We start from the raw sequence: 24,362 nt of genomic DNA on the forward strand, positions 1-24,362 counted from the left end.
CTCCCGGTCTTGACGTACGAGTACCAATAGTAATAGTAGCGGCTCAGCAATCGGCACAAGGAACAGAAGCTACGAAGTAAGATCTTCCGCCATGTTGTGCTCGTACTCCTACTAGTGGCCATGCCCACCGTACTGGCGCTATCTCTGCCGTGCGTGCATGGTGTACATACACGATGTACCTATCCGTACATGCCTCCCAGCTCACTTATAATGCAGGCCGATCAGATAATTGAAAGCCACGGGAATCTTCAGCAGGGCCCAGCGTTGCTCTCTTTCCCCTTGCGGAAAGGTCTGGCAGCTGGCCCGGGTGTGCTAGTGTCCGGCAAGACGCACCGCCTACGAGTAATGGTTCTTTATGCATTGCAGGGCTAAAACACGACCAAGCGCCTGAGTGAGACACGTCCCCATATGGCTGCATTCATGTCTCGAGCACCCCACTGTGGTACTGGTAGTCAAGGATCTGGAGAGTCCGGGCGGCCTCATGCTGCATGCATGTCTAACGGCGGCACCATGGCGGCAAGTGTTAGTCCCCAGCTGAGGGGAAGCGGTGAGATGTCGCGATGGCAGACATCGGACCGGACGCGAATTCTCGTGTCCAAACGCCAGCACAGCTGCCTGCCTTGAACCTCTTCCACCCTCATTAGGCTGATTTACGCTCTGTTTCAATCTCAGTGCCCTCTATCCGTAGGGGACACCATCGTCAGTGCCACTTCCATGCATGACGCCGGGAAGTTGAGCCGGGGGGTAAACTGTCTGATCCCGGTTTGCCCGAGACACAGCCATCGAGAGTTGACGATTGGGAAGTTCTACCTACCTACCTACGTACAAGTGAGAATAGTCGTCGCGACAACAAGTCCGATGGTTCCCACATTTTATGCAACGAAGATTGTGGCATCGCATCGGAGAGCCTATCATGCTTTCATTGGCCAGTGTTGGGCATCAAAGTGCGCCTGGTCTGCAACTTATCTGCAGGGCTAGAACAATTTGTGCCCGCGTCTACTTTGTTAGGTCGCAAACGCTACGAATAAGGAGCAGATCCGATGCACTCTGATCGAAAAGAGAAACAAAATATATCGATAAGGGTATTGCCAGCTGGTTGGGACCATCTCAGACGTGTTCATGCACTGCGAGACCCTTTGGTTCCAACAGAACGTCACGGCTCCTAATATGGGAAATTCGATGTTGAACATCTGTAGCCATGCGGGTGGACCGCATTTTAAACACTCTGAACATGCATTCTTTGGTGGGTATCGATTCAAGCACTACCCGTGTAATAATACTAGTGTTATTCCGTAGATGGTAGACCTTCGGGCCTTATTATAGGCAGTTGTGAATTTCATAACTAGACATTAACATGCCTGTCCGGCCGGATGCTAAGCACACTTGCCGGGCAGAACACAGCGCCCAACAATTAGGTCAACTATGCTCGTCAATGGTCCTTTTGATTTGAAATCCCGCAGTTAGCCGCACATTTCTAGACTCGAGAGCAGCATCAGTTGGCCAGGCTTTGTCCACATTCTTGGCGTTGTGGGCTTTGGCAGTCGCTAGGCGAGCCAACCCAGCTCTTCAGGTAACTAATCAACAATTCAACGTTCCCTTTTGTCTCATTTGGTTCGTCTGGTGGCACGGTTCCTCAGCTTGCACTATGTCAAGCTGACTGTGACGGCGGGCAGATCTCTGTTTCGGGTACACCACCAACCTTCCCTCGGCCGATCCGTATCGGTAGGGACGAAACAATTTCTTGTCGTCCAAGACTTTTTAGAGTAATAGATATCCGACCGTATCCTTTATACAAAGCCCGACTTTTGAGCGACCATGGACTTCGACGTCAGGCGAACGACGACCTTCCTGGACCCGCGGTAGATTGTTTTAACCCAGCGACACAACCACATGACTCGCGACCCCGAGACTACCATACGAACCAAAACGGCGCAGCCCTAAGGCCCATCCACAAGTGGAAATTGTTGGCCTGCACTGGACCGATGCCAATCCATTACGGGTACCTTCACGACCGCCCCTTGGAAGTCCTTGCGACCCCGTACAGAGGCGTTTTCGACACCAACATGCTCATATCACCGGAGACCGCCGAGGGGACGCCATGGGGCAGGTACACCTACTCGGAGACATCGCCGCTCCTAAAGAGCCAGATGTTCAAGAGCCAGGTGTCATTTTCCACTATTTCGAGCCCGGCTGCCTCCCTGTTTGACGAGGAGTCGGTGACCGAGGCGCACGATGTGGACAGTCTCGCGGAGCGCAGGCCAACTTGGTATGGCGAGGCCAAGACCATCGCGAGGTGGTCTGCGCCGCTCATCGTGACATATCTCCTGCAGCGCTCCATCCATCTCGTCAGTGTATTTGCCGTTGGCAGGATCGGGCCCACGGAGCTCGGCGCCGTCAGCTGTGAGTGACATGCCACTGCGGAAGCTACCAAGAGGGAGGGAGGATACTGGACTCCGGATGTAATACTAACACGATGGCTGTAGTGGGAACCGTAACGGCTAGTATATTGGGTAACAACCTGATCCAGGGCCTCGCCACGGGCCTGGACACTCTGGCCGCCCAGGCATACGGCTCGGGGAACAAGCACATGGTCGGCCTGTACACGCAGCGCATGGTCATGTTCATGGTGCCCCTCATGGTGCCCATGATGGTCATGTGGTGGTACGCCGAGGGCCTGCTCATGCTCATCCTGCCGGACCCGGAGGTCGTAGCGCTCACGGGGCTGTACCTGCGGATCATGAGCCTCCGTATTCCGGCGTTTGTGCTGTTCGAGTGCGGCAAGCGATACGTCCAGGCCCAGGGCATGTTTGGTGCGACGACACTCGTCCTGCTCATCGGGGCGCCGCTCAATGCGGTACTCATGTGGTTCCTGGTCTGGCGTCTAAACTGGGGCTTCGTGGGCGCACCCATCGCCATCACCATCAGCGAGAACCTGATGCCCGTGCTGCTGTTCCTGTACGTCTGGCTGATTGACGGGTCGCAATGCTGGGGCGGGTTCTCAAAGAGGGCGTTTACGAACTGGGGTAAGTGGAAACAGCTGTCTCCGGCAACACCCTTGCGAGCAAGGATACTAACGGTAACCAAGGCCCCATGGTCCGACTGTCGTTGCCTGGCATGCTGATGAACATGGCTGAGTTCTCAGTGGTGGAGGTCCTCACGCTGGCATCTGCTCAGTTCGGGTCAACTGAGCTAGCAGCCCAGAGCGCTGTGGTAACCATCGTCACCATCACTTACAACGTGTTCCTCCCGACCTCTGTCGCCGCCTCGACTCGGGTCGCCAACTGGGTCGGCGCTGGGGCCATTAATGCGGCCAGGATGTCTGCTAAAGTGGTTCGTAATCTGATTCTGTTTTCTGCATGACAGGGCCTCCATCGAAAGTCGCTAACATGACCGTGCTCCTCCCAGACCCTTGTGCTTTCGGGAATCCTACTAGCTTTCATCGTTGTCGTTCAGACGGCGCTGCGCGAAAGGCTGCCGGTCCTCTTCACCCGCGATCCCGACGTCGCCAGGATCATCATCGCCGTGCTTCCCATCGCGACATGCATGCAAATATTTGACGCGTCGGCCGTCACGTCTCATGGTCTCCTCAGGGGTATCGGGAGGCAGGAGCTGGCTGGGTACTTCAACATTGGTGCATACTATCTGGTTGCTATTCCAATCTCCCTGAGCACCGCGTTCTATCTCGACTGGGAGATCCAGGGGCTCTGGGTGGGGTTTGCGGCAGGTCTGTTTCTGTGAGTTGATTTTGCTCCGGATATTCCTAGGAACCTCTAAGTCGCGACCTAAGTGGAGGCTAATATTTGCAACAGGGTTGCTGCATTCGAGTTCTGGTGGTTCTTCCGTTCGGATTGGGGTGAGGTGGTCGAGAAAGCCATGCTCAGGAATGAGAGCGACTAATGGGATGGAAACACCTACTAAGGCAAGCATTTTTTGGCGTTTATTTTTCGTGTTAGTTGATGATTTGATGGCATGCCTTGAAAGGAGTTCAAAAAAAGGATTACTAGTGTTGATCGAACTACGAGGGAAAGTCGGGAAGTCTTTAATATTGTTGACGAGAGCCATAGGCTTGACGGCGTTTACAGACGATATAATATAATGAGTAATACTATAATATGTATCCATGATATTAATTCTCACATCAAGGGGCTATATTCAGTGCAGAAAATGGCATCCGCATGGCCACTTATTCCAAGCCTATTTGTATGTTGCCTCATATTCTAATGGATCCTGTAACATATTACGAACATGGAATCCTTTTATTATCAAGAACCCTCCATCTTCTATCCTACAGTCTCCCATCTCATCGCCGCATAGATACCAGCCGTGTCTCGTCGTCGTCGTCGTCGTACACGCGTGCCCACTTTCCATCTACATATGCATGTCTCGTCATGTTCACGTCCTCCGTGACGGCGACGCCTTGGCGATGCGGACCCCGGGAACCGCCAGCCGTGATAAGGGTGCTTCCTACGCTATACGAAACCCGCCTGTTCCCCAAGTTGCTGGAAGTCCCGCCATTTCCACTGCCTTTATAGCTAGAGAGGGCAATCGCGGAGCCCAGGCCGGGGATGCGGCCAAGAAGCGGGCGGTAGATGGGCAGCGAGGAGCAGAGGATCGCAACGACAACCTCGGCGACACACAGCATGCCTCCCGGTATCATATCCCCTAAGAATACCCAGTCAGCATTAGGATTACAGGTACCGTATCGTTGGCAACGAGGAATAAGTCTGGCTTACAGCTCGGGTTGGATGTGCCACCGACTTTCCGGGCGTATGGAAGGCGGATGGCAGCTACAACGCAGGCCCTATGCACGACCTCCGTATTAGCACATGCAGACTCATCTAGTTGCTCAATTGGGGACGGCTCCAAGGGTGGAAACTCACCCTCCACCCAAGCCAAAGTAAATGGTCAACACAACCCGCTTGCGCCTGGATAGGTTGAGCTTCCTAACCAACGGAAGGGGTGACGCAAGGATGGCCACGTCCAGGACGAAATTGTAGGATGTGTTGAACAAGCTGAAGATGCTGAAGTCGATACAGGTTCCCGTCGCTGCACCCCATAGCGCTTCGATTGGACGGCATTGGAGGCAGGTCACTAGCACAATGACGACGGCGCCGAGGAAATTCAAGGTTGTAATTGCGTACACCCAGCGGACGAATACCTTTTGTGGGAAAATGTTAATGTATAGAGAGAGGATGCTAGCCTTCACGAATGCTGTGGCTATTCCGTAGAGAATCGGGTTGAGCATGTTGAGCTGTGCCGAGAATGTGGAATTAGCATCATTCGCCACAAGGGCTATTACGTCCTCTTTGATTTTGCTGGCTACTTCCCATAATTGACAGGTTCACCCACTGGAGTTGAGAAGGGACTCGGGACAGGATATTGGGCTGAACGTACAATTCCTAACATGCGCATGTCGGCTGGATCTGTGATGAGGATGCCGTGTCGCCCAGCACCATATCGTGTTGACAACCCAAAGATAGTACAGAAAGCCACAAAGAATACCTAAGTGCGCACAAGTCGCATTTTAGTTCATGTTTCTCCAAACCGGGTTGACTTTAATTTTCTAGCCATCGAGGATCGAAGTACTAACCACTGAGGTAATCATCAGATAGTCGCTAAGGATGAGTTTCTTGATGGTGGTGTATCGCACATAGACGCGCAGTGCGGCAATTACGACGGCAAACCCAGAAGAGACGGCGCAGCTGGCAATGACATTGGGGACGAGCGTGTCGTGAATGTGCTCCTGCATATACGCCATCTCCTCTTCCGTTGGCATTGCGGCCATGATCCCGCCAGCGTAGACGAGGGGCTCTAAGGAGCCACCCGCAGCTCGGATCGAAGGCGTTATATATGACAATCGCTATTGGATGCAGAATGCAGTGGTTTAATAGGTATCAGGCAGCTCGGCCTTGAATGGCCACTTGCCGACAAGGCGCCTGTCTCGCGATGGCGATTGAGGGCTGAACAAAGCGACGGCACATTTGGGACGAGTAAGTTCACAGAGAGGGAGAGAAGTATTGTTGATAACCAGGAAAGAAACACCCGCCAGTGCACTGCTTTGTGAAGTTTTTTCCTCGGTTACGAGTACAAAGTAGGACAGGGAAACCCCCGGGGGGGATGGGAGATCCGAGGTGTTCTTGTCCCGACAGCCACTTGGGTGAATTGGGCCTATGATTAATATGCGAGAAACCTGCACTGCAGGGATAAGTGACTACGCAGGTATTACAACGCAACCATCACTAAATCTGTCCGATGTAACTGGTGGCAGTAGTGTTGCGTCACTCGTAGAGGCCAGTGTACGAAGGCCGAACACTTGTTCAAAACAGGTGCAGACTAGAGGTGAGACAGGACTACCGGGGGTAGCGATATCTGTAGAGAAGTCACGGAGGCAGATAGGGGTTGGAGCTCCTTAGAAGTCAGGGGCACATGTCACAGCATTCAACCAAGGACATGATTGCAGCCATGACTGCGGTTACTACTGGTGGACGTGGATGAGGAGTCGAGTACTGCAGGGTAACAGGGGTAATGCGACGGTTGGCCTGCCGATCGGTCGGGACCGGGCAAATCTGATCATCTGTTGGTGGGCCGCTTCCATCGCCGTGAAGAAGCCTAAGAAGTGGATTGACTTTCCGTATGGATCGCTTCCGTGGGGATCTTACCCTCGGGGATTTATTTACCTGTTAAAAGTACAGGGTATCTGTAGATCCATCCAATGCCTAGAGTCTTGGACTCCTGTATGTCTCACATGCCTCGGAGCCCCAACCCTCTGCATGCTTCAACGGTCACGGCTCAGGCCAGCAGTATTTGTCCGATGGCAACTTGTTAATGCGCCATCCAATTACTATACAGCAAGATAAACAAGGGGAATCCATACCTCGGAAACCAACGCTTCAGGCTGCGCCGACGGGTGCCCTCCCTTATGTCCTCGCTGCGCTCTGACCCCCAACGAGCTTAAGGTGAGGTGATACTTGGCCAGTGCGACATATTCTTTCCCACCAATCAGCCTATTCGTGGCTTGATGAAGAAATGCGACGTATCTTCGCGCGTGGATATTGGCGCGCTCACCTCCTGCAGCACACCTCATACTCGCAGGTGGTGCTAAGCGGAATCAGGAAACAGCCTTGCCCGGATATAGGGCCCCTCTTAGAATCTTGGGCCCTTGGCTTCTTTATACGAGGCTTTTATCAATGCTCGCTAAAGAGGCCGAGATAATTAAAGGGGCTCCCTCCCAGCCTGTCGGTTTCTGCTTGCCTGGACATAGCTAACTGGCCATGAATACCACAGCTGTTGATGAAGGCTCATGGTGGTGCTAGCTATTCCCGGGACGCGGAATTGATTCTTATCGGCTTATGTTGCCTGGGAAAAATGACATGGAACCATGACAGAAGCTTGGTTTCAGGGTCTTCTGAGTAGTAAGCACCCTGCGTTGCCCGAGCACTCGGGCAATCAGACCCCTCGTACGAGTCCTGGACCCCTTGTGCTGGAGATCCCTGATTCCCTGCATTCAACTGTCCCAACTAACAATCTGAAATCCCTGGAGCCCGGAGCCTTCCATTTAACAAAGCCAGCACCGCCATCCACTAATGATTATCGACCCGTCATCTCTACGAGCTGGCGAGCAACAGCTAGCCGGCTTCCAATCGCCCACAAGGTAGACTTGAGGTAGACAACATGACGATTTCATTCTTATCCTGGGGCCTCTTTGCCCTCGTCGGCTACTTTGTGTACCGATACTCTTCTAGTCAAACTAGCCGTCATAACCTTCCCCCTGGGCCTAAGCCGCTCCCCGTCCTAGGGAATGCCCGCGATTTCCCCCCAAATGGTGTTCCTGAATTCCAGCACTGGCTGAAGCACAAAGATGTCTATGGACCCATCAGCTCTGTCACTGTCATGGGGATGACGCTCGTCATCATCCACGATACCAAGATAGCGCATGAACTGCTAGAGCTGACCGCCAGCAAGACCTCCGGACGGCCTACCATGACTTTTGCCAACAATCTGTGCGGCTACGAACGCATCGCCCTCTGCCAGGGATATACCAACACATTCCGTCTCTATCGCAAGCTACTACACCAGGAGCTAGGAACTATAAAGACGGCGGCTCAATTTCAAGATGCACAAGAGATTGAGGTGAACCGCCAGCTTGTGCGGATGCTGAAAGAACCTGAAAATCTGTTGCAGCACTACAAGAAGTGAGCTCCAATTCCTTGTCACTATAACACAGGGAAGGGGGCAATGGACTGACCCTGATTGTACAAACAGAACCGCTGCAGCCACCGTCCTGAAAATGGCGTACGGGTACGCTGTGGAGCCACACAAGCCCGACGCCTTGGTCAACCTCATCGACAAGATGATGACGGAATTTTCGCTCGCGGCCGTTCCCATGGCCTGGGCGGTTGACATCATTCCCGCTCTCCAGCACCTACCGGAAGGTTTCCCTGGTGCCACATTCAAGAAGACGGCTCGCAAGTGGAAAAAGTCGATACACGACTCGGCCCTCATCCCATACCGGTTCGTCAAGCGTCAGATGGCTGCCTCGGGCAACCGGCCGTCCTACGTATCGAAGCTTCTCCAGCAGTTCGAGGGCGAGGATGGAGGAGTGGGCAGCGAAGATGAGAATGCCATCATATGGTCAGCGGCCAGTCTCTACGGTGCTGCCGCCGACACGACAGTGATTACTCTCACTGCTTTCACGGCAGCAATGATTATGTTTCCCAACGTTCAACGCAAGGCCCAGGAGGAGATTGACCGTGTTATTGGCACAAATCGCCTGCCCACCTCTGAGGACAGGGACAAACTACCCTACGTTGACGCCATTGCCATGGAAGCCCTGAGGTGGTGGCCCATTTCACCCATGGGGTTCCCTCACACGGCCGATGCTGATGTCGACTATAACGGCATGACCATACCCAAGGGCGCAATGCTCCTCCCGGCCGTCTACTGGTTCCTCCACGACCCTGAGGTCTATACCAATCCGGATTTATTTGACCCCGAGCGGTACCTCAGCCGTAAGGAACCCGATCCGAAGCTCCATGCCTTTGGCTACGGAAGGAGGATATGCCCTGGCAGATTCTTTGCCGACTCGAGCCTGTTCCTCAACATTGCACAAACACTGGCTACATTCAACATTCGCAAGGCGGTTGGCAAGGACGGGAAGGAAATTGATGTGGATATCAAGCCAAAACCCGGGGTGCTCAGTTATCCGACCGAGTTCGAGTTTAATATAACGTCCAGGGGCAAGAAGCACGCTGACCTGATTAGGCGAGTCGAGGCGGAGCGACCTTGGGAGACAAGCGATGCTAGTCTCCTGAATAACGGGATAGACTGATGGTCGAGGTGATACGTCAACACGGTAGAATGATTCAGATGAATGGAAATGTGTACTTGCTTTCACAACAACATTGCTCCCCAATTCTCATGATGCGGCGACTGCGGCATCAAGGTATTTTTATCGCAGCCGTCTGCGTAGTGCCATCAAACTCCAAATCTCCCAAGGCTACAACGTTGAATATTGGTAGGCCGATCGAGAACTTGGTTGCTCCTCAATATTAGTGACTGCAGGAAGGGATGCACCTGAACCTCCCACGACAGCGATGGCTCACCAGTTAGGGGTGCTTGGGCATGTCTACTCTGAAACACCTTCACTACCAGACAATGATTTCGACCAGGGGAAACCTCTTCTAACCGCTACTAGATCCTAGCCCGGAAGATAACCTCATTGGATCTAATATCAGCGATCTCAAATATTTCAGAGTGCTCCTGTGAGGGAGGCCCCGTGATGGGGGAAATTATGGGACTTGACACTGTGTTATGGCTGCCACATTGTTGGATCAAATATCACTATTGTCGGTTATGTACGCCGCCCTCTCACGTATGTACTTCGCTCTCTCCGCATTTTGATTGACGGATTTAGTGATGGTGCCTGAAAGAAGTTACGCTCACGGTATCTTAAAAAGCATGCTGATTTCAATGATCCCGAGTTATCGTTTCACAATTGAGCGGGCACCGCTCACTGTAGTGATCCTCACAAGTAGACAGCTTAAAAGAACCTATTTTAGTAACGTGGTAAGAACAGAGTCTATGGGCGATGTTGAAGATCATCCCTCCCAAAGAAGTAGCACATAGATCAAACTGCCGTAGTGAGTAGGTACATGTGGTCATATGCAGAAAGAACAAGGGATTTGTGGAACATGAATTGACATTCTCAAGGTGACAAATGCCTGACTACCTAGACTACCCCGGAAGCCTATCTCATTATTGCTGATGAATCCGGTCATATCCTTCAATCCTTTCCTTCAGCTGCTCCTCCCGCTCCTCGGGGGTAACATACCGCGTCTCCGCCGGTAGGACATCACCAAGGGCGTCAAGCGCAACGACGCTCGAGATGACCTCAATGCCGTTGTCCGTATCGCCATCCGTCGGCAGACCCTGCCAACGGCCCATGATGGTCCCTTGAGTATGGTTCGACGTGCTGAGCCAATTATATACACCCGGGTCCTTTTTGGAAACCACAAACGTGTAGGTGCCGTTGCTGTTCACCGTGGCCTGCTTGTTGTTGAAGCTCACAATGTCGCTCCACGGGGAGTTGGTGATCATGCCGAGGGAATACACGGGCAGCACCCAGTATGTCGACTTTCCGGGGGCGAAGGTTACGACTAGTGACTCGTCATCGGCGAGGTCGAAATGTCCAAAGGAGCTCGCCTGGGTCGTCAGGGTGCCGAGTGTCGCTGACTGGGTGGGGTTGTCCAAAGTGTTGACACGGCGAAGGAACAATGTCTTGATATTTAGGGCACCGAATCCGTAGAAGAAGGTCGACTCGGCCAGGTTCGTCTTGGATCGACTGATGATTTTGTCTTTCGAAACAGGCTCCGCGTCATCCGCTCCGACAACTTCCACGGTGATGTCGTCGGGCGTCTCTTGGTTCCAGTCTCCCAGGTTGTTCCGCACGAACAATTGGACAACGCTCCAGTCGCTCTGGATGAAGTTTGTCTCGTTGGATTCCTTGGCGCTTATTTTGATGGTGAAGGACCCGTCGCTGTCCACAACGAGATCATCGCCTGTCAATGCTGCCACGGTTCCCTGCGAATTAGGATTGCTGATGAGTGAGAAGGTCACGTCGGCCGGCCCGGCAGATGTCCTTTTGCCATGAATGAGATAATCATATTTATGGCTTATAGGGATAGTCCGGTAGATGCAATCCGTGTTGTCGTACGAGTACCGGCCGCCAGGCACGGAGAGACCAAACCATTCCTGGTTCCGCGGTGCGGCATCAGTCCAGTACACCTTGGGGTTCGCCGGGTCGCTGTTGACGGCTTTCTGGATGGAACTGAATACCAGTTCGTCGGCGGCCAGGTCAATGTCGTCGCTGACTTGCTTATCAATGGTTTTACCGTAGAGTTTAAGCGTGGCTCTGATAGTCGTACGAGCTGCTTCTCGGAGGAACTGAAAGTCGTCTCCCAAGTTGATCTCGGTGGCCAGAATATCTAGAGCACGCTGCTCTTCTGTGGCAAGGGGGTTGGCAGCAAAGGCCGTGCCCGCCACTGCCAACGGTGCCAGGAATGATAGATGCATCCTTGAAAAGCTGCGCCTTGCCGACGTCAGATATGTTGCTGACAGGTATCGTCCGAGTCAATGAATTCAAGACTCCCAAAGGTAGGGAACCAAGGCCATTAAGTATTCGCATTACTGCCAGGAATCTTCCAATCAAGCTTCGCAATTGACTGCTCCCCCCCCTCTTTAATCCCTTCCTCCCATGTAATCAAATTTCAAGTCGCGATGGCACCATAATTGATCAGCATTCCCTCACCCCTCTTTTCAGTATTCTGTGCGGAGTAGATGGAGATTGGAGAGCACGCACACGTCACCGATAATTGCGAAATCCCTACACGGGTGCTTCGGCAACCTAGGTATGGATGCATCGAAAGTGGGACTGGCTCAAGAGATGAGCATGGATCAAATGAAGGGACAGGGTCAATGATTTGACAGGCAAAAGAGGAGTTGCGGTGACTGGTGAGTGAGGATCAGCGAGTGACAGCTGTCAGATACTTTTTTTTTTGGGTGTTTTGTTTTCCTCCGGCCCACGGGGGCGGGCTCTAAAACTCGGCCCTCCGTTTCCACCTCCCTCCGCGTCCCGGGACTCCCGCCCCCGGCCCCACCTCCGCTTGATCGCCTCCGTCCCCGGCCGGTTCTTCTGCAGCTCATGGATATAATAAGTATCGAAAACCAGAACTTAAAGCCCGAATACCTCTTTCCGATCTCATAGGGCACCAGGGAGATAAACACCGCCTACCTCTTCGTACGGAAGATCAACACTGGTCACATCTCCGTTCGGAAGCTCAGGCACAGGGTCAGGCTGGGGCGACGCTGGCGGTGGCAGTTCAGGCTGAGTCTCGGGGTCAGGCTTGGGTCGCTCCGGCTGCGGCTGTTCAGGCTGAGTGCCAGGGTCAGGCTTGGGCGACACCGGTGCTGGCTGACCAGGATTGGGCTTGGGCGCCGGGTCCGTCGGTGGCTCTTGAGGCTCGACGCAGTTGCAGAACAACCCGCTCGCGCAGGCGGCTACCAGCCCCTCGGGACAGGCTGTATCCCCACAGTCGTTGTCGGTGTAGCAGTAGGGCTGGGGGGTGGAGGGGACATCGCAGGCACATTGGCCGTCGTGACAGGCATTTACGTTTCCATGTGAGCAGACAATGGCCGGTATGCAGTCTTGAGCCTCATTGCACGCGACGGGACTGGGGACGGGGATAATTGTTGCTGGCGGCTGGGTTGTCGTTGAAGTCTTGATGGTGATGGATGGAGTGGGGATGCTGCTGGGTGGGATCGTGGTGCTGCTGGTTGCCATGGCCGTACCGATAACGAACCTGTACGTGCCACATCCAACCCCGATGCTGCCCTCGTTGTGTGTCTGGTCCGCGAGGCAAGCCGCGCCCAGGAGGCCCATGGCGTCGCTGCACTTGGAGTCGCACTCGCCCTGGGCACCGCTCCAGTCAAACTGGAAGAGCCAGCTACTACAGGCCTCATCCCGGGCAGACAGGCGCCTCCTCTCGAGAAGCCGCGGTCGGCCGGCCCAAGCACGCCTCTGATTCCCATCACTGGCGGTCGCGTCGTTGGCCGTGAAGATCTTAGACAGTGCCTTGGTCTGATCTTGGTTAACCTCTTCGCAGAAGGCTGGGTAGACGCTCTGGAAGCACTCGGCTGGGATCCCCGGCAACTCGCCGGTGCAGTTGACCGCTTCCATGTTTTGGATCATGTTGAGCTCGTCTTTGATGGAGATGTCCGCTTCGTCGAACAGGGTCTCAAAGTAGAGTTCTGTATCCTCGTCGACGTCTTCCGCGGGGATGTCCTGGTACTCCTCTTCCGGTGACTCGGCCCAGATACCGGTGACTTCCGGGTCAATGGTAGTCGTGGTGGTGGTCTGCTCTCCTGAGGCGCAGCCAGTCACGGGGGGGCATGATCCGTACTCGGTGCTCGAGTAGCTGGTTCCGTCAGAGATGTAGGAGATGGTCATGGTGCACTCTGGCGGAGCTGTCATGTTGCACTCTTCAGTCGCAGTTGCGGTGGGCTGCGCCTCTGTGGGCTTTTCTGAGTCACCATCACCGGGCTTGGGGTTCAACGTTGGGGGTGGAGGCAAGGTGATGCCGACGGGCGGGATGCCAATTGGCGTCCACATCCAACCCCCAGGGAAGATGACGACAGGGAGGCCATTGTCATCGGTTGTGGTCGTAGTTCCAGTCTGGGTGGTTCTATCAGGATCCTGTGTAGGGGCATAGGTCACAACAGCGCCATCCGTGCCAGTTACGATACTGGCATCAAGGGGGGGCGTCTGGTCGAGGTCGGGGTTCCCAGTTGGAGCCGGAGGCAGCGCAGTGACCGCGGGGGGGACGTTAATTGGCGTCCAGATCCAGCCCCCAGGGAAGATGACAACAGGGAAGCCACTGTCATCGGTTGTAGTCGTAGTTCCAGTCTGGGTGGTTCTGTCAGGGTCTTTAGTAGGAACGTAGGTCACGACAGCACCATCCGTGCCAGTTACGACACTGGCGTCAGGGGGAAGTGTCTGGTCGAGGTCCGGGCTATCAGTTGGAGCCGGAGGCAGCTCGATGAGCGTGGGAGGGACGTTAATTGGCGTCCACATCCAACCCCCAGGGAATATAACGATGGGAGTTCCATCATCAGTCTTGGTGATAGTTCCTGTCTGACCAGTCTCCAAGGGGTCTTGGGTCGGCACATAAGTCACCACCGCGCCATCAGTGCCCGTTATGACGGTACCCGATGATGCTACTGTGCTTGGTCCCGCTGTGTCTTGGTCATCGTGAGATGTTGCTGTCGCCAAACTAGAGGAACCTGAGTAATCTGAGGAGACGAGTGTTGTGCCTTGGGTTGTTGGCCCAGCTGGGTCAGACAATGTCGGTGTTGTTGTGGACGGCACAACGCTAGACCCGACCCAGGCCATTCCCACCCCAGGCTTCCAGAACACTCCTGGTACCTCGACGGCAGACGCTGGCGCCGTTGCCAGCCATGACGCAGCGAGGAAGGTCAGCTTCCAAGGCGCGGGCATGGTGCTGGTAGATGGTCTAAGCCAGATGGACGAAGGGGGCTCGCATGGATTGAATAAGGGGATGAGGGAGGAGTAAGAAAAAAAGAGGTCGGACAGCAATAATACCAGGGAAAATCAGCGAGGCACCGACGACAACGGAGAAGCCCTAGGCGGTCCGCATACAGAGTATATATCGCTCCAAGGCGTCGTTGTAGGCATTTGTAGGCTCTGGGGGTTGACAAAAAAAGTCCGGCATCGTACCCCCGGTTCTAGTATGGCCCACTTCCACGCGATCCCACCTGTGCATGGGACATCTGCAGGCACAAACCGTACGATTCAGGGCCATTGGGGTCTGGACTCGGCTATTCAGGCATCGCACGTCGCCCGACAGGGGGCCGCATCCTGAGAGCCCACATACCATACCATGGTGTTGACGGTAAACGTTGTTGGCACTATCTGCAGTATAATTCCTATTCGTACTCACATTACTATGTAGGCTTGTTTACAGTACTACACTCCACTTATTATCTTGCCGAAACACGGCCCGTGGCCACCAATGACTCAATTTGTTGGAGGATATCATGAGATTATGGTAGAGAACGGCTAAGGATCCTGGAAGAAGCCCCATTAATGTCCTATCACCCCACTCCATTTGTTTAGACACCAATCAGTAGGCCCAAGCGAATGCTCAGGCCAAGACGACTCCTAGACCTCAACTGGGCATCCGTAGAGCCTTTCGCGATACGAGCTGGTCACACCACATTCCCGTACGAGTATCTTTGACTGCGAGCGCTACTTCTGACTTGGCCAAGCGGCCATTACTAGTGTTTTATAACTGCGGACTGTTTAAACTCGCATCGCATTGATACGATTTGCACTGGGCACGGCGAATGGGACGGAAGTGTGGGTTTCTTTGGGGTTGCCCGCTTCCTTACGTATTATTACGTATTAGAGGTTTATACCTATCCGCTGCCAACCTTTGTCGGGGGCCCGTGCTACCAAGTTTCTATTACCTACTAAAAAACATTATATCTCTAGTGTTTTCAATCCATGTCTATTTCCCTCTCGGCTCTGCTGCGCCAGACTTGGCAGCCGCGGCACGTTGCTTCTACTAGGTATGTAGCATTCCCAAGGCCCTGATCGGTCTTCGCTGCCAAGCGTAGATGAAAAAGAGACCTTTCCCAAAATAGTGAAGAACTTTTTCACAAATCGTAGACCCTTGTTTTCGATATACCGCGCTAGTAGGAGGGCTCTGATTTCTAGTACAGATACGGGCCACCTATGTAGGCTTAGTTATGGAGGAATATGAGGTCCACAATCGCTACGGGCCAAATCAGCCGCTTCATACAAGACTGCTGGATCGGCCTCTGCACCTCTAACCCAGCAAAACCTTGAAAATTACCTACTAATAGTACTTTTTCATAACTCTCAAAGTATCCCGTTCAAACCGAAGGCCGCTCCGGCCGACGTCACGGATCGGAGCTCAAGAGGCTGACATATACACCTCGGCAAATTTTTAAATTCCCGTCATCACCGCTGGCACATGTGCATTCCTCCACGACGGGTAATTAGCGCCGCGGGACAGGCTTAACCCCAGGGTCCCATTACTACTATGTACTCCGTACTCCGTACATAGTCGGCAAGCATGTACGGATACTATGTTGGCTTCTAGCGCTAGGCTGAGGCCGAAGCCGGGACGTTTCCTGTTTTCATGCTTGTAATACGAGTAGGATCGGGGACCAGGGGTCGTGGCCCCGCGTGGCATGAGTGAACGGACCAAGCCACATGCTATGCATGGGCCGATGCGACCTAAAAAAACCCGGCAGCTGGATCCCCAAGTTCTCCATCCCAGCATGTACATCTGGACGGGTCCCGTAGTGATTGCACAGGCCTGGTGCAGTTGGCTCGCTCCCGGCCTCTGCCATTCAAGTTGTTTTATATCTCACCCTTGCCTGGCTGCAGATATGATCTACAAGACTACAACTGCCCCCAAGCTTGCGATATAGTCGCCCAAGGATGTGGCTGGGGTTTCCCACTTGTTGAAGACTTGACCTTGCTTCCTTCCCTCCATCTAGTCTCACTCATCGCCATTGTTTTATTTTTCCCTGTGTTGCGATGCGCATCATCTCTGTGCTCGTGGGCCTCTTGGCCGGAGCCAGCTGGGCCGCCAATCTTGACATCTGGGAGGTGGACCCGTCATGCGATGCCCACCGAGATGCCCTGCAGAAGGCATACGACGACGCCGCCGTGATGGCATCCAAGGCGTTGCAGGACCTCCAGACCGTCATGAACCCGCGTCCGAGAGTTACCCGCGCCAGCTTTCAAAGCGTCCTGGAATGGGACCGCGTTGCTCGCGCTGTCACCAACATGTTTGGCTTTCAACCTGACCCGCAAGGCCATGACCCCAACGAGGAGCACATGGCCAACGTCCTCTGTAAGTCTTAAATCTGTCTGTGGGGTTACATGTACGGGTGGTAAACCCCCCCCTCCCCCCTTTGACGTGCACCGAGCTAACTATCCTCCCCCACAAAGATGTTTACGAGAAGATGAATCGGGCCCTTCAGGGCAGCACAAACATCCCAGAATTTGGCTTCACGTCACTGCGGCGGAAGCCAATGCTGTTGTGTGGCCAAAGTTCCTTCCAGTGGGTTGGCAAGGATGATCCTGACCCGTACGATCCGTCTGGACGTACACTCCAGGAGTCCCAAGGAGCGAACCTGCTTGGCTGGATAGGTGCATGGGTATACAATCACCGGTACATTGTCAACGGTAACGATAGGGACGTTATGATCTGTAGAGGGAGCACGTGGGCTGTGACCGTGGCCAAGCAGGATATGGTCGTCTTCTGCGACACCGCCTTTAGGGGAAATGTCCCCGGCACTCAGTCGGCAGTCGATGGAAGGGACAGCGTGACGGAGGGGAAGAAGCTGGACGACTTTGGGCAGTTCAGTCTCTCGCGCATCATGATCCATGAGCTCGCACACTGGTACGGCCGTAACGAGATGGGTACTCGGGAGGGTAAGTTTCTCTGACCCTTTTGCAAAAATACTCTATGCCGCCTGGTTGCATCCGCTGACTACCTACTTTACTCTGAAGTTCCCGATCAACGCGCAACCTCTAAAGACGGTTCGCTTGTCTGGCTCGACAGGGGGACTAATAAATATACGACATCCAATGACGGTGACGCCGCCAATTTTGCACCAGTTGTTACTTGTAAGCCTCCTCCCACTGCCCTTAACGTCTCAGAGGGTCCAGCGGCCACCACATCTCTCGCCACGCATATGGGTCCCATTTAGATAAACATGTCACTGATTTGTGTAACAACCAGATCACTACACATTTTGCTCAAACTTGGCACGTGTGAGCGGCGGGGGGAACACAGGCCCTTCAAAGGCTACCTTCACGGCCGAGACGTACGCATACTTTGGCATGATGTCGTAAGGAACCCAGTCCCCAATGGTCATTGCCGTGTTTGGCTCGTGATTTGCTAACAAACACATCACTAGGGTCCTGGATAATTTCGATTGGGCAGGGAACGGCAAGGCAAAGGCAATCCCCGCGGTTAACCCCTGAGCTTGATGCTAGGCTCTTATTTTCAGCTAGATAATGGGTTGGGATGTGCAGGAGAATATTTAGGTATAGATGGTGACCTAAAATGGGCTGGCGATGTAAACACCTTGCCTGCTCATCCGGTTTCAAGAACCCGCCAACTGCTCAGCTTCTCCATCGTGATTCTATTAGTGTCCCTGATCTAGCTTCACCCGTCTGTCAACGATCTCCCCCTGCCTGTCTATCTCTCCCTACCTATCTCCCCCATATATCTGAGCGGTCTGCCACTAGCTGGCCCCGCCTCTCGTTGATGACAAGCCTTGCGTTGTGGTAATCCCACGACTCAATGGTAGCTCCCTGCTCTCTCAGCGTCTGTAGCGGTTTGGCGACGCTCTCTTGCCATAAGTCGCTGGGATAGAGAGGCTGTAGCTGTGGCTCGACTGATGAGTCGGGGAGAGAGGGATCCTGAAACTCGGTACGCCCCCCGCGGTTGCTCCATCTCAGAAACAAGGCAAGGGAGACATGTCGGGCTTGTCCCTGGGCCTCCTTGTCCCCGGTGTCATCGTCCAGACTCAGCAAGTGAACACCATCCCAGGTATCACTGTAGATTGTGCCAGATGCTCTCGGCCGCTCCCTGAGCTCGTGGTATTTCCGCAGGGCCGTTTCGATGGCCTTGAGTGCCGGCTCCACCTTGTCAACCGGCCCCCGGACCGTCATGAACTCGATCATGGCATTATCCATCCGCCCCCTTGCGGACGTGGTGAGCATGTTTGCGCCCTCCCCAATGTACTTGTGCCATAACGTGCACACGTGCGGCCTCTGGGAGAAGAAAGGCGATATGGGTGCGAGTAATGCGTCAAGGAGAGAATCGCTTGAACCATCCGCCGGAGGAGGATCTGGGGCAGCCGGGAGAAAAACAGGCGGTGGTTTGGTATCGTGAGTCCAGCCAAGTAGGAGCATGATATGGGTTGCATCGTCGACTCCCTCACCTCTTGCCGCGTAGCGGAAGTTGGGAAAGTTGGTGATCTTGTTCATGACTTTATGCCATTGTGGGGAAACCTCGAGCTTGTCCAGAGAAGACGGTTGAACAAACAGATGTACGACGCTGATGGCGTCTTTTAGTTCTTCCGAAGACATGCTGGCTGTTTGTGTGAGAGCCGCAAGGGTGAATTTCCCCTGTGGCAAATACGTGGTCTAGGTTAGCAGAACAACGCTTGGAGGACACAGAGCGACCGCCAAAGTATTTATAGATTTCTGGGCTGATTCCAAGTTTCCAACTGAATGCCCCGCTACCAATGGTGAGGGCGCTACGGCGCACTACGGCCGTACGCGACACTGTATTCAAGAGAAGAAATGGTGCAGAAACAATAAAATATAACACGCCAGATCTAGACATATATTACTCTTCGGCTGACGATACAATATCCTGACCCTACAGTAAGACCTTATTGATCACACGTAGCGGTGAAAAGTGACGGTGTTGGTAGCTGGCGGGCTCCACCGTAGAGTGGCTTAACCGCCCACGCGTTTCTATCCAGCGTCATGCCATTCGACTTGACATCAACATTAAAACCGGGACATCTCTGTTTGCTCGCAAGGCGTATTGTTCACGCCCAACATCAATTCTCGACATGTTACATGACTGTTCCAAGCGGTTCTATAGCAGCCTTTAAGCCCGCATCTCTCATGGCACGCGAGCCAACGCCTGTCCAAACGATCCTCCACATCCATCACCATCCCCATCGACACCACCACGCCAGACATCAACTATGACGCACACCTCCGCCGGCGGCCTCGGTGCCTCCATCTGGGCATCCTCACGCTCCCATGTCCACACCTCACATCGCTTCGACCCCCGCTCGCGATCCGTCCCCCCGAAAACCTCCCCAACCGATTTCCCGAGCCTCACACCCGCGACGCCCAACCCCGCGTCCACGCACCCAGCTTCCCTCGCGCCCGCGCAGTCCCTGCACCGCCTCGAGCAGACGTGTCTCCGCCTTCGCTGGAAGTCGCTCGACCTGGAGAGCAGCTGGGCGCGCACGAGCGCCGACGCGGCCGCTGCGCTGGGGTTCGACGTCGCCGTCGCGGAGCGCAACTTCAAGCTCGACTTCTACGAGTTCTACTCGTGGATCGAGCAGGCCCTCGTGCTGCTGCAGAGCATATTCGGCGTGGAGATCATGTCCTCCGGCGGCGGCGGGAGGCACGCGTACCACCATAATGTCCTGACGGCGCTGGGCGACGCGGACAACCCGCTGCACGGGGTGCTGGGCCAGGGCGACGTGAACCACGCGCTGTGGAAGGCCAAGGAGCTGCGCAACAGGTGGAAGGACGCGGCGGGCGAGGGGGACGTGGCTGCGGCGACGCCGCCGACGAGGATGTACGACCTGCGCTGGATACTGGGCCAGATCCTGAGCGGGCTGGAGGCTGCGTATTGCCTGGCGCGGGAGAGGGTGTATGCCGAAGGGGCGCAGGAGGTGCATGGGGAGCAGGAGAGGCCCGGGGAGGGGTGGGAGTGGATGGTGGAGGAGCAGATGGACTGGGAGGCATAGATCATGTTGGTTCTGGTGAATTGGTGATTGGGTTGGATGGGAGTTGGATTGGAGTTTTTGTGTCGGCGTGTTGGCGATACCCTTGATTTGGCAGACAGAAACACTGTTAGTAATTGCTTGCATAGAACATAGATTGCGAGCATGCGCTTTTTTGCATGCGTTTGAAGACAGTACAGAATGTATCTATTCCTGTTGCTCCTCGGTCTTGATATCTAGGCCCTCATCGTCGACCTTGCCATCGACCTTGCTCTCGACCTCGTCCTTGACACCCTTCTGGAATGTCTTTCGCAATTCACACTTCCCAATACTCTTCCCACCGGCCTTGCACTCAGCACACGTCTTCCCATGCGTAACAAGAAGCACATGGAGTGGATACTTCTCATCATCCGGGATCCTAGCGTCGAGGTGCGCATGCGCCTCCTCCCTCGTCGCCTTAAGCGGCCGCCAGCCCATAAGCCCCGTGAGGCGATACACGTGCGTGTCGACGGCAAAGCTGTGCCGCTGCAGACAAAAGAGCAGGACACACGACGCCGTCTTGGGGCCGATCCCGCGGAACGCCAGTAACTGGCGCATGCACTCGGCGTCGTCCCTCTCCTCGAGCAGGTGGTCCAGCGAGTACGACCCGTGCTTTTCGCGGACCTGTGTGAGCACGTTGATGATGACCTTGCTCTTGACGACACTGAGACCGCCGGACTGGATGGTGCGCTGGAGTTTGGGCTGGCCACCTTCGACGATGGCAGACCATCGGTCGGAGGGCGAGGAGGAGGAGAAGCAGCCGTAGACTTCGTCCATGGCATGCTTGGCGCGGGAGGCGTTCCTGTCGCTAGTGTTTTGGGAGAGGATGGTCCGGATGAGGGCGTCCAGGACAGAGGGCGAGGAGCCGCAGCCGGCCGAGTCGCGGGGGGCGACGACGGTGTCTGGTTGGATGCGGTCGCCATGTAGGCGGGCAAGGATGGAGTGGGCGCGACGACAATCTTCCGATGTGGGATGAGTGAAGGATGGGTAGGGGGAGGCTTGAGAGAGGGTGGCGTAAGCGGCGAGTTTGCGGGACTGGAGGGATGATTTGGGCTTGGGGAAGTATGGTGAGGTTGTTGATGATGAGGGGGATTTGAGGAGGGTGCGCTTGGGTGGTGTTGATGGCTGGCTGGCGAGTTCCTGTTTGGTTTTGCGTAACTTGGTCGATGAGATATTAGTTATCGGGGCATCGTCGGGCTCTCGTTTGATATTCCGTGCGCTCCGCCTGGGCGTGATGGTGCTGGATGGGCTAGGCATGGTGATGGTGAATGCGAGTTGTGGCGATGTAATCCGTCTCGGGTCCAAGGGCATTCTCCGCATAGGCAGCCGTTACAGAAAGGAAGAATCGTGCTAATTGTCCCAGTCTGTTTGATGATATGTGGTGAAAGTCTTGATGCCATCAAATGGACAAGCTGTGATGCGGTCGATGGAGTAACAGAGTTCGATGACGGGTTCCTCGCGCTAAATTGCCGATCAAGCCGGTTCCCGAGTTCCAGCCAACCAGACGAATCACTTTCACAGGCTATACTCCATCCACGCAGGAATTCTATAGTGTCTTCATTCCCATTTGCATGATAATTCAATGTCTGAGGTCTTCAACGGTTCCCCGGATTTAAACCCCGTCTTTCGGCCCCGATCGGGGTGGAACCATGTAACAGACGGCCCGACTGAGTGGGGATCCCCGGACGGACCAGCCAGCCAAGTGCATTCACCCATGCCCATAAGACTGTAGCTGAAAGGAGTCGCTTACTCTGCGTATGTAGCGCAGCCAGCTGTTTTTATACCCAGGCCGGCGCTGATCCTCCCCATCTCGTTGAAACAATGTTTCAAAATATTCTCGGGACTGAACCCCCAGTGAGCCATGCATCTACTCACCACGCTTCTCCTCCCAGGCGCCCTGGCCGCCTCATTTGACTATGTTATTGTCGGCGGTGGCACTTGTGGTCTCCTCCTAGCTAATAGGCTATCCGAGGATCCTGCTGTCTCGGTCGCAGTCATTGACCCAGGCGCTGACCAACGTGGCAATGAGGCCGTCGAGGATCCAACCAAGTGGCTTAGCCTAAGCGACCCGTCTGTTGGCGTCAACTGGGGCTACCAGAGCGTGAGCCAGACTCACGTTGACAATCGTACCATCACTCTTTCTGCAGGAAAAGGCATCGGCGGGACAAGTCTCATCAATGGTAGGCTCCACCAGGGTACAGAGAGTCGTGGACGTGACACTTGGGGCTAACTGAGTGCGTGCATCAAGGTATGACTTATGTCCGCGGCGACAAGGCCCAGTTCGACGCCTGGGAGGTCCTGGGGAACCACGGTTGGAACTGGGACACTATGCTCCCTTACTTCAAGAAGGTTGAGAAGTTCTTCGACCCCACCAGTGTCCAAGTCGAGGCCGGTGCGTTGTTCAACCCTGGATTCCACGGCCGCGACGGTGAGGTCCACGTTGGCTTCACGCCGGCCTTGGAGAACCGGACCTTGTACTCTCTATCAAAAGACACATGGGATCATCTGGGGGAGGAAATAAATGGGGATGTCAACAGCGGCGTGACGGAAGGTTTCAGCGTCTGGCCGCAGACTCTGGACCCAGTCAAGAACCGTCGCTCGGATTCCGCCACGAGCTACCTGTGGCCTGTCGAGGAGAGACCCAACCTCCAAATTGTCAACGGCACAGGGGTGAGGGTGCTCTGGGAAAAGGGATCCCATCCTCCACAGGCGGTGGGCGTGGAGTATGTGAATGATGCAAAAGACTCCATTGTCATCCACGCCAACAAGGAAGTCATTTTGTCGGCCGGCGCTCTGCGCACACCACTCATCCTCGAGAACTCTGGTGTCGGGAACTCTAAGTTCCTGCGAGGGCTGGGAATCGAAACGGTTATTCACGCACCTGGTGTCGGCGAGAATATGATTGACCAGCCCAACAACCCCCTCAGCTACAAAGGGACAGGCGAGGTCACCGTGGGGGGATCGACTCTGTACGGAACTTTTGTTACGGCTAAGGACCTCTTTGGCGAAGATTTCGATACTGTGGCCAAAGCAACTAAGAGAAAGCTGCGAGAATACGCCAAGCAGGTCGCCGCCGCCAGCAAGGGCGCTCTCAATGTCGCCGCCCTGCAGAAAATCTTTCAGATTCAGTACCACGTCATGTTCGATGAGGACACCACCATTTCTGAGATCATCTTGGCTGGCTTTGGAGACCAGTTCGCTTCGGCATACTGGCAACTCCTACCCTTCAGCCGTGGGAGTGTGCACTTGCGCTCCCCATCTGACTTCCACACGCCCGTCATCGACCCGCAATATCTACAAATTGACCTCGATGCAGATATGCAGGTTCTCACAGGACGTCTCGCCGCCAGGTTCTGGACCACTGACCCTGTATCCCACATCATCGAGGCGCCCACCTCGGCCCTGGACCCAGACGCGCCCGACTCCGAGTGGTACCCGTTTGTCCGCGAGACGCTGGGATCCAACTCGCACTATCTCGGGACGGCAGCCATGATGAGCCGCGAGCTGGGCGGTGTGGTGGACGCGCAGATGAGGGTGTACGGGGCGAGGGGACTGCGCGTCGTCGATGCATCGGTGCTGCCCATGCAGTTCAGCGGGCACTTGACGGCGACGCTATACGCGGTGGCGCAGCGGGCTGCCGAGATGATTGTTACTTCTCGTTGACTGAGAGGAACTGGGTACTGTACTGAAATACCTAGTGATGTGACTCTTCTTCTGTT

The 24,362-nt window shown here is 54.7% G+C and overlaps 10 protein-coding genes across 10 annotated transcripts; 6 read left to right on the forward strand and 4 right to left on the reverse strand.

Annotated features, from left to right (window-relative positions):
- Window positions 1-2,098: 2,098 nt before the first annotated feature.
- ACO1O0_003663 (uncharacterized protein) lies at window positions 2,099-2,408 on the forward strand (the record flags this gene model as incomplete). The annotated part of the gene is given in 2 exon segments (XM_083193107.1): window positions 2,099-2,107; window positions 2,124-2,408. 2 exon segments carry the CDS (start codon window positions 2,099-2,101, stop codon window positions 2,406-2,408), a joined length of 294 nt encoding a protein of 97 aa, XP_083052164.1.
- A 65-nt stretch (window positions 2,409-2,473) lies between these two features.
- ACO1O0_003664 (MATE family efflux transporter) lies at window positions 2,474-3,897 on the forward strand (the record flags this gene model as incomplete). Its single annotated transcript, XM_083193108.1, has 5 exons — window positions 2,474-2,482; window positions 2,528-3,023; window positions 3,086-3,334; window positions 3,434-3,734; window positions 3,810-3,897. 5 exons carry the CDS (start codon window positions 2,474-2,476, stop codon window positions 3,895-3,897), a joined length of 1,143 nt encoding a protein of 380 aa, XP_083052165.1.
- Window positions 3,898-7,671: 3,774 nt separating this feature from the next.
- Window positions 7,672-9,328, forward strand: ACO1O0_003665 (cytochrome P450; the record flags this gene model as incomplete). The annotated part of the gene is made up of 2 exons (XM_083193109.1): window positions 7,672-8,192; window positions 8,263-9,328. 2 exons carry the CDS (start codon window positions 7,672-7,674, stop codon window positions 9,326-9,328), a joined length of 1,587 nt encoding a protein of 528 aa, XP_083052166.1.
- Window positions 9,329-10,254: 926 nt separating this feature from the next.
- ACO1O0_003666 (uncharacterized protein) lies at window positions 10,255-11,571 on the reverse strand (the record flags this gene model as incomplete). Its single annotated transcript, XM_083193110.1, is given in 2 exon segments — window positions 10,255-11,316; window positions 11,335-11,571. The coding sequence occupies 2 exon segments, from the start codon at window positions 11,569-11,571 to the stop codon at window positions 10,255-10,257; spliced, it is 1,299 nt and encodes a 432-aa protein (XP_083052167.1).
- Window positions 11,572-12,256: 685 nt separating this feature from the next.
- ACO1O0_003667 (uncharacterized protein) lies at window positions 12,257-14,551 on the reverse strand (the record flags this gene model as incomplete). The annotated part of the gene is made up of 1 exon (XM_083193111.1): window positions 12,257-14,551. The coding sequence occupies one exon, from the start codon at window positions 14,549-14,551 to the stop codon at window positions 12,257-12,259; it is 2,295 nt and encodes a 764-aa protein (XP_083052168.1).
- A 2,229-nt stretch (window positions 14,552-16,780) lies between these two features.
- ACO1O0_003668 (uncharacterized protein) lies at window positions 16,781-17,971 on the forward strand (the record flags this gene model as incomplete). Its single annotated transcript, XM_083193112.1, has 3 exons — window positions 16,781-16,964; window positions 17,063-17,548; window positions 17,913-17,971. 3 exons carry the CDS (start codon window positions 16,781-16,783, stop codon window positions 17,969-17,971), a joined length of 729 nt encoding a protein of 242 aa, XP_083052169.1.
- A 363-nt stretch (window positions 17,972-18,334) lies between these two features.
- Window positions 18,335-19,216, reverse strand: ACO1O0_003669 (uncharacterized protein; the record flags this gene model as incomplete). Its single annotated transcript, XM_083193113.1, has 2 exons — window positions 18,335-18,975; window positions 19,069-19,216. The coding sequence occupies 2 exons, from the start codon at window positions 19,214-19,216 to the stop codon at window positions 18,335-18,337; spliced, it is 789 nt and encodes a 262-aa protein (XP_083052170.1).
- A 632-nt stretch (window positions 19,217-19,848) lies between these two features.
- ACO1O0_003670 (uncharacterized protein) lies at window positions 19,849-20,628 on the forward strand (the record flags this gene model as incomplete). Its single annotated transcript, XM_083193114.1, has 2 exons — window positions 19,849-19,876; window positions 20,024-20,628. The coding sequence occupies 2 exons, from the start codon at window positions 19,849-19,851 to the stop codon at window positions 20,626-20,628; spliced, it is 633 nt and encodes a 210-aa protein (XP_083052171.1).
- Window positions 20,629-20,811: 183 nt separating this feature from the next.
- ACO1O0_003671 (DNA glycosylase) lies at window positions 20,812-21,900 on the reverse strand (the record flags this gene model as incomplete). Its single annotated transcript, XM_083193115.1, has 2 exons — window positions 20,812-21,772; window positions 21,803-21,900. 2 exons carry the CDS (start codon window positions 21,898-21,900, stop codon window positions 20,812-20,814), a joined length of 1,059 nt encoding a protein of 352 aa, XP_083052172.1.
- A 659-nt stretch (window positions 21,901-22,559) lies between these two features.
- Window positions 22,560-24,306, forward strand: ACO1O0_003672 (GMC family oxidoreductase; the record flags this gene model as incomplete). The annotated part of the gene is made up of 3 exons (XM_083193116.1): window positions 22,560-22,567; window positions 22,606-22,823; window positions 22,892-24,306. The coding sequence occupies 3 exons, from the start codon at window positions 22,560-22,562 to the stop codon at window positions 24,304-24,306; spliced, it is 1,641 nt and encodes a 546-aa protein (XP_083052173.1).
- Window positions 24,307-24,362: the final 56 nt, after the last annotated feature.

This window comes from Amphichorda felina (genome assembly GCF_050947745.1).
Source record: "Amphichorda felina strain 45539 chromosome Unknown scaffold_3, whole genome shotgun sequence".
In the NCBI taxonomy this organism is placed as follows: Eukaryota; Fungi; Ascomycota; class Sordariomycetes; order Hypocreales; family Bionectriaceae; genus Amphichorda; species Amphichorda felina.